Source organism: Rutilus rutilus, assembly GCF_951802725.1.
Source record: "Rutilus rutilus genome assembly, chromosome: 17".
NCBI lineage: Eukaryota > Metazoa > Chordata > Actinopteri > Cypriniformes > Leuciscidae > Rutilus > Rutilus rutilus.
In genome coordinates this window covers 13,555,935-13,567,181 of record NC_140230.1, presented here as the reverse complement: position 1 = coordinate 13,567,181, position 11,247 = coordinate 13,555,935, and the positions used below count along the sequence as shown (strand labels likewise).

Genomic DNA, 11,247 nt, shown 5'->3' with positions numbered 1-11,247 from the left:
GTTGATTTCTGAATTAAAATTTATTATGATATTTTTGGGGTGGCAAAATGTTTAATGAAAGAAAATTAATTAAAATCTTTTATTATTTCTTAGAAACACAATTGCTTCACTGCTTATTTAGATTTGAAAATTTTGTCCATCAAATCAGAGTCATGTGGTGTGACCAAGACCAAGTCCAACTGTGAAGGTACACTAACATGCAAAAGTTTTGGGTCGGTAATTATTTATTTATTTATTTTTTGAAAGAAATGAATCCTGTTATTAAGCATAAAAGTCACCAAAAGTGTCATTAAAGGTGTTTATAATATTACAAAAGAATGGAAATATTACAAAATTCTATTTCACATAAATTCTGTTCTTTTGAACTTTATATTTAGAATTTTTTTTTTTATTAGTTTATACAGAAATATTAAAAAAATTATAATATTTTGACCTAATAAATGCAGCTTTGTTGAAAATAAGTGACAAAAACATTATAGAATCTTACCATCCCCAAACTTTTAAAGGGTAGTGTACTTGAGAAAGTAATACCATGCAAAGGTAGAATACATGACGAGATGAGAGAGAGCGAATGAAAGAGAAAAAGACCGAGAGAGATTGACATCTGGACAGTTGGTGTGGTTAATGAAGGCTTGTTTTCTTCAACCTCATACCGGAGGTTTATAAGATTTGTAGAGGAGATTAACTCTTTACTAGAGCAAACCATTGTCTCACTTATCTGCCGTGTGTGTGTGTGCGCGCGTGCGTGCGTGTGTGTGTGACTTCATTTAACGGCTGGATTTAATGTATTTGTGTCAGTATATGTTTTGTTTTACAGTGAATGAAATCTTGATGTCTTAAGTAGATCCGAATGTGTGTCATTGTGCAGATGTGTGTATTATGTCTGCGAGTATGGTGTTTATGTTTGTCTTTTATTGTGTCCATGTCTACATGGATGTTTCTAACAGGTTCTGATGTGTTGAGGTTAGATGGTGAGATGTTTGAACATGAAGATAAGACAAGATCCAAAGGAAAAAAAAAACACTCTTATAGTTCCTATGTTATTGCATAATGAATAAAAATACTGGAATAAAATGACCGGAGTCAATATGCACACACATACAATCATAAAGACATTGTTATTTTTTGTGATTTACAGATATGGAAAAAATTAAATGTAATTACTTCCTGTATCTGCTTAAATAATCTTAAACTGTGTCCTGACCAGATAATATGTGCAGTTTTTTATTAATTTCACTGAAAATATTGTGTGATGGAACACAATTTTAGCTGGTTGATGACCAATATAGAGTTATGTGCAGCTGAGTTTTGGACCAATGAGATTTTACCATTGACAGGGCCTCCGTGGGTGACAAAATAGAAACCGAACAACCAACAAAATGTATCGCTCATTATAATGCTAAAATAAATTATAGATTTCCATAAAAGACAGCTTTTATCGCTTTTTATAGCTCCGTGTCTGAATATGACGCAATGTTGCTATCATAAAGTCAACAAGGTGGACGAAATTACTGGTGAAAATGTTTTTTTATTTATTTTATTTTTTTGAAGCCATTTTAAGCCATTTTAACATTGTAGACTAAAATATGAGAAGATAAAAAAGTAACACTGCCACTGCAGGGTATTAACAATGCTTCAACAATGTTAATGTTGAGGGAAAATTATGAGTTTATGCAAATGGTCCAACCTTAATTTTTTTTTAATTGAATTATACAGGCTATATATTTTCAAGGGCTCACATTAGCATATTTTATGTTGATAAATCTTCAGTATGTTTAAATACATATTTATAATGTTTAAAATGGTAGAAAGTTTGGTCTGTTACAGTTTGACACATTTTTTTGCATATTATCGTCAGCTAAAACATCTTTATTGACAAAAACAAAAAAGAAGCCATTTCAGTCAGAATAAAATGGATTACTTTTAATAAATATGAAATACCTAAATATTGACTAAATAAACTAAATTGCCTACAGGACATTTCTGTCAAACAATAAAAATACCTAAAAATTGACTAATAACCTAAATTGCCTAGGACATTTCTGTCAAACAAGAAAAATGACTAAAACACCAAACTGTGTGAAAATGACCATTGCCTTTGACCTTTTCTGCAGCCACGGGTGACCCCTGAGGGTGAGTTCCTGCCATTGGACAATGCAGACCTCAATGTCGGCTTTGACAATGGAACAGATCGCATCTTTTTGGTGTCACCTGTGACCGTCGTTCACGAGATTGATGAGGAGAGCCCTTTCTTTGAGGTGGACAAACGTACACTAGAGGGGGACAAAGAGCTGGAAGTGGTGGTGATTCTGGAGGGCATGGTGGAGGCCACTGCCATGACAACCCAATGCCGGTCTTCTTACCTGGCCTCTGAGATCGTCTGGGGTCACCGCTTTGAACCTGTGCTCTTTGAAAGGAAGAACTGCTACCAGGTGAGTGATAAACAGAGAATAAAGAACTGGAGGGTGGAAAGTGATTGAGTGAAAATGCACTGGTTGTAAATGTAGAAGTACCAGATGGGACTCATTACAGTGTTTGTAAGGCAGCATTATATTGACTATCTATCTTGTCTGTCTGTCTATCTATCTATGGCCTGTAAAACCTTCAAATATCAAAGGCATTGTCACATTAACATTTAAAGACTGTTTTGTCCAATTATGCAATTCTTTAAAAATGGAATGAAAATTGCATTGGAATGAAAATAGATTCAATTCTCAATCCGACATTCTAAATAAATAGGAGCTAATAGCTATGTTTCCATCCATCTATTTTTATGCCCATTTTCATCATTCGCATAAAAAAAACCCCCGCCTGGATAGAAACGGCAAAATGCGCATAGATTCAAAACATACGCATAAACTGTGATGGAAACACATTTACCGAATAAATTCCTCGATGCGCCTCAAAAAAGACGTGACTTTGCAATGGGACGACATAACTGGGCCAATCTGCACTGGTTGCACAGCATCTGAAATGTTGTTTTGGTTGTTCTGAAATGCCTGAGCAAAATCTGTCATCAAAGTGTCTTACTCGACTGTGTTCCCAAACAGCAGCATCCGCCTCCGAACGCAAGATAACTTTATTGCGTTTCGTCTGCTCGCTCTGAGGCGAAACTCATTTATTACATACTAAATTATTATATACAGTGGCTTCTCCGACTGCAGCAACTTCCATTTTTCTTGGTGATATTTAGCGCCGGTTTATCAGAAAGTGATGATTTTGTTCTCTTCGTCTCACTGGATGGACGGTGCTTTATTTGCCAATGTTTATGCAAAATTCCCAACTTTGGATGGAAACATAGCTTTTGATACCAGAACCTTATAGCCACATTTATGCTCAAAGATGATGTTACGTATATGTGTTGATTCTCCTGCACACACACAAAAAAAGCATCTCTCTTTTATGTAGAACCAAAACTTAAAACTAGTCTTAACTAAAACAATAATCTACTCAACAATCCAAGGCACTCGAGTAATCCTTTATTCTTTCATGGCTTACACTGTAAAAAATTTGCTGTAGTTATGCAGCTGTTTGCCAGTAACTTACTGTAGATTTAAATTTATGTTATTTACTGGCAACAGTTTGTTCAAAGTTAAATGAACATTAAACATTAACAAGTCTTTATCTTTACAGAATAAAACTAAAATAACAGCCTCATGCAAAGCATTCTGGGAACCAGAAATCTTCATCAACCTTTTTCTGTTTTTTTTTCCTTCAGATTTTGGTTCCCAGAATGCTTTGCATGAGGCTGTTATTTTAGTTTTATTCTGTAAAGATAAAGACTTGTTAATGTTTAATGTTCATTTAATTTTGAACAAATTGTTGCCAGTAAACAACATAAATTTAAATCTACAGTAAGTTACTGGCAAGTAGCTGCCAGTAATACTGTAATTTCTACAGATTTTTCTAACAGTGTAGATTTTAAAAACAGGTGACTAGGAACCATCTCTACACCCAAAGCACTTTTTACATTCCTTGCATTTATAAAACAATAATCTGTACTGGTTTTTCATTTGAAATGCACATGTAGTTATGCTTTGTACTTGTCATGCGTCCTCCCCGCCTCTAGGTGGACTACTCGTACTTCAACAGGACTTATGAGGTCACGGACACGCCAACCTGCAGCGCTAAAGAGTTAGCAGAGAAAAAGTACATCCAGGGCTCCCGTTCCTCCTTTTGTTACGAGAACGAAGTGGCTCTGCAGCTCTCCTCCTCTGTCCATTCCTGTCCTGACCAATTCTCTCCATCCCCCTGTTCTTCCCCCTCTCCCTCACCCTCTTTCGTTCTGCCCGCACCACCACCTCGACAAGACTCCTGCAGCGAGCACCCACACATACACTGAGCCATGTGGCTGGGATAAAAGGGCACCGGGGAAAGCAGCGGTCAAAAGAAGAAAAGGAGGTAGAGAAAGAAAGGAAAAGGGTCAGGATGGAGGGAGGAGTTGGAACTGGGGGTAGGGAGAGAAAGAGAGAGAGAGAGAGAGAGAGAGAACCAGCAAATGGACAAAGGCCTGGAAAGACAGACTTGGACAGGGGACTAAGGCAAAGAGGGCCATAAAGGGACAATGTAGGACTGATTAATGACAAAAGGTCATGCTTACGATGGGGTGAGAAAAGACAGAATGCACAAAAGATGGAGAATAGAAAAGGGAAAGGGGCCTCTTACCGCCTGGGAGAAGAGAACCAAAAAGCAACATAGTGAGACAGTGGGGCAAATTCACTAAACGGTTGCATCAGTGCAGTGTTTCAGCTTATAACTCCCCGTAATCCTGTTTAGACTTTTCAAGGCAAAACACTCAGCGGCCATCTTGGAAGCACAGCTGTTTTCAGTCATTCAAATACAACTCCTAGTAGGAAACACAGAAATCTCAAAAGCTGCTTACCAAACTCACATTTCTATTACACTTTTCAAATCGGCAGTAAAATCTGACATTAATGGTAAGCTAAAAATTTTATATTTTAGGTTTGTTCAGACAAAAGAGGGCCGTAGAGATGACCTGGAAGTTAGCATCACTCTGGTTCCCTTGACAAAAAGCCAATAGGATTTTTCCATTGACTTTTGGATAACTGCAGAATATAAGCTCTGTGACTAACAGAAGTTTATGATTCTTCCACATTTTACTCATGACAATCTTCACAAATGAACACAACTTTTAATAATTTTAAAGCCTAAATACAATTGCCAGAAGTAAAAAGCTATGCGTAGGCTATAAACGAACACTGCGGACGCATGACTTTAGTGCCACCTCCATTAAATTTCCGACCACTCTTTCATTCTTTATTTACAAGATGTAAAGTTTGATTTAAATAGTTTTCACAGGTATAAACACAAGTTTTCCTGTTCGCTGTAATGACGTTTAATGTCTTCTGTAGTCCCATTTAGCCACTTGTTATCAGCTACATTTTTCAAGACGTTAAAGTTTAAAAAAACACAAGTGGGGTATAATAGATGTATTCTATGTCAGAATAAAATGTGAAAGTATCTTGTGCTTGTGTTCACCACAGATTACAGTCATTCAAACATGAACCCATTCAAAAAAACCTATTGGCTTCAGGACAATTAATCCAGAAGTTAAAGAAATGCTAACTTGTTAACTATACGAAATTGTACGGATACACTGTGTAGAGTAAAGTACCACAGCATTTTATTGCTGTTTCTGTTAGCAGATGCAGTGATGCTGTCAACAAACAGCAAGAGCTTTCTTAAAGACCAAGTGATGACTTTGCAGTTTGGCTTTTTTTATTTGGAAGACAGACTTGCTTTACTAGAGCCGCTTTCATTATTCATTCTTGCACTGTAAAAAAAATTACATGAATAAGTTATGACAACATATGTTTTTGCATTGCTTTAACTTAAATTTAGCAATTTTCAACTTTTTTTGTATAAGTTGTACAAGATTCTACTCAATTTTTAAAAGTCAGTTTAATGTAATTTACAGGGTTCCCACAGGTCCTTGAAATTCTTGGAAGTTTGGGAATCTGAAAAAAAAAATGTAAGGCCCTGGAAAGTTTTTGAAAATGAACATGCATAGATACAGGTCCTTGAAATGGTTCGCTAATGTTTTATTTCGCCAACACTTCGTGGCCGATGCATACTAGCTTGCTTGATTTACTTTAGTTACACGCATTTACGCGTTACGTTACGTGTTTCCCGCGTGAGGTACTTTGTGTTGTACGTTGCCATGACTTTCACGCGCGCTCGAAACTACTACGATGGTTCCTCAACGGTTTACAGACACACCGTGAAACATTGCAAAAATAGTCTGAAACCGCAGAAACGTGATGCCTGGAAAATGCTAATTTCAAGATATCTGGCTCACCAAAGAAGATTACAAAGAATGGTCCCGTATTTAAAGGTAAAATTATGTCTTTTACATAGACCCACACATTCATTTGCGGGTGATTGCATGTTAGCGTCTTTGTTTCCATAGCGACGGAGTCTAGAGAACATGCGCAACAATGTATCTTACAAGGTAACACGATGTAACCTTCCTCTCACTTGAAATGTGTCCCCACATTAAGTCCTTGAATTTTAGGCTATTGGACTTGGAAAGTCCTTGAAAGGTTCTTGAATTTGAAGTTAACAAAGGTGTGGGAACCCTGAATTTAAGTTGAAATGACTTATATTTAAGTTGATTGTAAAAATTTAAGGCAGCAACTTTTTTTTGTGAATCCCCTCCAAAGAGAATGAGCTTTATAGAGAAGGAACTTTCGGATGGAGTCAGGCAGGAGGAAGCTAAAGTTTGAGCTGTTAAAGTGTGAGTCAGTGCAGGGGGAATGTATTATTCAGGTCAATCAAATTGAAATGAGGTCAAAGACTTAATGACCGAACACAGATCGACCTGGGGGTGAAATTAAAGCGTGAGGGGGAATATAGAGGGATTGATAGAGAAGGTCATTTGGACATGAGGAGAGCTGCAACACCGACCGACCCAGTGTGCTGATTGAACCTGGCGATCTTTTGGAATCCACACGAAGCTGCAGTGGCTCCAGCATGGCCCTGATAGAGACACAACAGTGGCGCCCAGTGGCTGCAACCTGGATGAGCCATTTCACAATTCACAAATAGGAAGGAAATACCTATAATACATAACCTCTTATGGCAATATCATACACAAATAGGAATTTTTGGCAAAAACAAAAATCAAATAACTTGTTGCGAGAACTATTGTGTTTTGTACTGAATGTCAGAATGCCTGCTAGAGCCACTGCAAAAAAAAAGAAACTACTGAAAATATGCAGCATTTTCAAGTTCTTTCTCTTTGTACTGTATTTTTTATTTTCTATTTATTTAAGTTTAAGCACTGTTTTGTATCATGGTACACAAAGATTATGTGAAGCACTTTCGTAATTTGTAACATACCATATTTGTCACAATTGCACAGACCAAAAATGAATTAGTATGTATGGAAATGGAGTAACATATTGTATTTTTTTTTTTTTTTTTGAAGGGTGTGGCTTGAAAGTGTAAGAGATAATATGTTTGATTGCACAGCATGGGGAAACTCTGGTTTGACTCATGGACTGCACATTGATCTATCATCAGCCACTGTTTGAATTGTAGACTTTAATGTTTTGTGTTCCTTTAGTGTTTTAGAAGCGCGTAGTAGAAACTATGGTAAATTATTTATTTACACACTGTAGTATTGTTGTCATGACTGAGGCATGTCTTTTTTCTGTCTTCCCATTCATTCTTAAACAACCACACAAGCACCCTGACCTAAAGCATGTTGCCGGACAGGTTTTTTTCTTTTTGTAATTAGTTTGCCAGTGGTGTGCCTTTGAAAGTGAGCCTGCTTGTTTTGAGGTTTTAGGGAGTAATGGAGAACATTAGGATGTATTAATGCTTATGTTAAATTATAGGCCCAGGTGGAATCTATATTTCCACATATTCTATGCAGATGTTTTGGAGAAAATCTATGTTAATTCTATCTTTGAATATAGTTAAATGGAGCTGAGACACTTGCCAAGTTTTCATCCAAGGATTTCTTTGCGAAAAAAGTATTGATTTTTCCGATATAGCTGATGGAAATGCTATTATTGGTAAAAAAAATTGTAAGCAGTGTTGGGGAAAGTTACTTTTTAAAGTATGCATTACAATATTGCATTACTCCCTAAAAAGTAACTAATTGCGTTTCTTAGTTACTTTTTATGGAAAGTAATGCGTTACATTACTTTTGCGTTACGTTTTCTCACCTGGGCTTGCTTGTTTGTGTCTTTAACAAAAAACAAACAAAACAAAAGTACAAAATGTAAAGGCATATTACAAAATGTAATATTCTGAATAAGCATTTCTGTTTTTTTTTCATTTTGAGGAATATTGAATCTGTTTTTGTGCAAATGAGATGAATACTTGCTTACATTTACTCTAGAACTACAATAACCATCATATTCACACAGCGCACACAACGCATCAGTTCATTCACGGAGAAAAAAAAAGTAACATGCATAAATTTTTTATTATTTTTCAAATAAGCAATGCAAATAAGTAACAGATATTTTGTTCAAAATTTTAAAGTAATCCATCACTTTACTAGTTACTTGAAAAATGGTATTCTACGTTATTTGTAATGCGTTACCCCCCAACAATGTTTGTGTCAGTTCTTCAAATGTTGTGGAAAAAAACGTTTGGAAAGTCTTTTTGTTGAGAAAAGGGCTTTAACGCAAATAAAAGTGGTATTATTTGACAGAATTACTTCGAACTTCATGCACAGTGAAATGATCTAACAAAATGTAAATTTAACAAAATTTGTACTTTATGGTTCCATGAACTTTACGTTGCCCATTACAGTTGTATGAGCCAAGGCATTTCGGGGAAGCTTTTCTCTCAGGGATTAAAAGTGGTTCCAACAATGAAAACAAAAACTGAAAACAAACAAAACGTAAAAATGGAACACACTCAGTTTTAGTTATTCCAGAGTGAAAACGTTGTTTTAAAAAGCTGGAAACCAGTTAATAATTTTGTTAATAAAAAATTGTGAATGTTGATACAACATTTGAAAAATGACTGATACTGAGCTTTATAACTAAAGTTAGATATTGAATCAATGTCTCTGCATATGTGACAATACGTTTTTTTTTTTCTTACGTTATTGGTTAAGCATTTTCATGATAAAATAACAGTACAAGAAGTGGATGAAAACCTGGCTGCTGTTATAGCTACATTTATAATCAACTTATGCAAAATATTTATTAAATCTACATGCAAGGTGTGGCAGTTGTGTAGAACTTTGGGAATTATGTATTCCAATTAAAATCTGTGGATATTTTTTTGCTGAGTTCTGTGGATGCAGATTCTGTATGAGCTTCTGTCACTGCAATTCTTTCATCATTTACTCGCTGTTCCAAATCTCTATATTTCTTTCTCCTTTGAAAAGAAAAAGTTCTCTGTCTTTTTTGTCCAAAAGTCATTTTGACTTTCAAAATATCTTCTTTTGTGTTCCATAGACGAAAGAAATGCACATATGTTTTCTGTGATATTTTTTTCCAAAGAAATCTCTTACCAAGACTGCATTTATTTGATCAAAACATATATAGTAAAAACAATACTATTGTGAAATAATACTAATGTTACAGTGTCACAGTTGGAAAAAAATTGTGTGGAATTTTTTAAAATAGAAATATTTTTTAACACTGTAAATGTTTTTACTATTACTTTTGATTAATTGAATGCATCTTTGTTGAATAAAAGTATTAATATATTTTCTTTCAAAAAATTATATGCAATTAAATATATTAATAGAAAGTTTTTTTTTTTGTAAGCATAAAAGATTTATGGTTCAATTTAGTCAGACAATTCATATTCATATAGAGGGAGAAGATAAAATTGTCTCTGTCTCTCCAGTTGTGCAGATGATAGTTTGACTGAAATATACATGCACTGGATTGAACCCTGTTCAGGTATTGCAAGTATAGGGATATGTACTGTTGTTACTATATTAAGAAAATCTTAGATATGTAGCCTTGGGCTCTGTTTCAATAAACAATTGTTGCTTAAATGACCCACTTATGCTTATTTGCTATTGTAATCTATTTTTCTTTTTCCTGTTTCTCTGTATGTAAGCTTGCCTGTTTATCATTAGTCTTCATGATCACACAATTCTATTAATATGCCTGTGTGTTGTGTGTGACAGTGCTTGTCTGGTCACTCCAGTTTAACACCTCTGCCATAACTGGACCATCACTTGCACTTCGACCTCATTGTTTTCTAAATACTTGTACTCTAAAAACCATTACCCTGTCTAATTATCAGATGCTTTCATTACTCCATTCAGTATTGCCTGAGTTCACCATGGCATCCAGTGGCTCATGTTCTATTTTTAATTCATTTTCTAAATGCAGTTTAAGTTAATCGGTCCGTCAGTGTACAGGCCTCTGTGCTGTTCCTTTGATACCATTCACATTACTGAATGTGCTTCATGGACAAGAATAAACAAACATGTTTTCTTCACTTGTCTCATTTCTATTTGTATTCCAACATTTCTTTTAATTGCATGCAGGACTTAAAAAGATACGAATTTTTATGACGTCTGAATTGTAATAATTGTTAGGTAATGACAGTATTACCTATTAATAATAACAAGAACATGATGTTAATTTATATTATTAGGCTACTATTATTATTAATATGAATAATTATGATAATGAGCATCGTCATTATGCTTTAACGACGTATTTATCGATTGTAATACAATATTAATATTCTTAATATTAATATTCTTATTAATATTATGAATATTAATATTCTTATTAATATTATGAATATTATTATGAGGTCTTTTAATTGCCCACATGTCAAAAAAATCAATAATAATAATAATCAAATGCTAAACGTTAACTGTATGTCAGCTGTACAGACGAAAATGGTTTATTTGTGCTCAAATTAAATATAATCTCGAATTTTGTTCCGTTTTTGACCTAATTGTTAGGCGCGGCCATCCAGACCTCGATCTTCAGATTCCTCGGCATTAATGCGGAATCTGGGGCGTCCAGCTTCAGGGATCATTCCCGCGGCAGACAGTCAGACACACTGCGCTGCTGTCAACAAAGAGCGCGCAAATCTCTACCCCTCCGCGCGACAGTCCTGCAGCGGCACCTGCTGCTCTCGCGCCATTGGCCACCAGCCACGTCAATCAGGACAAGCCTCACCCAATCCTCTCGATTCATTGGCTCCCCAGTGCTGTCATTCTTATCATCGCGCGTATGATTGGCTGTCGAGCTAGAATCCGCCAGTACAAAGGCGTGACCG

The 11,247-nt window shown here is 35.5% G+C and overlaps 1 protein-coding gene across 5 annotated transcripts in view; it reads left to right on the top strand.

Moving 5' to 3' along the window:
• kcnj14 (potassium inwardly rectifying channel subfamily J member 14) overlaps positions 1–10,392 on the top strand; it is a 35,458-nt gene extending 25,066 nt beyond the window's left edge. For all 5 annotated transcript variants that reach the window (XM_084385593.1, XM_084385594.1, XM_084385597.1 and 2 more), the window contains 2 exons: positions 2,115–2,432; positions 4,070–10,392. In XM_084385593.1, the coding sequence (XP_084241719.1) occupies positions 2,115–2,432; positions 4,070–4,342 (591 nt within the window). In that variant the 3' untranslated portion in view covers positions 4,343–10,392. The remainder of the gene's footprint in view (positions 1–2,114; positions 2,433–4,069) is intronic.
• The last annotated feature ends 855 nt before the right edge of the window (positions 10,393–11,247 follow it).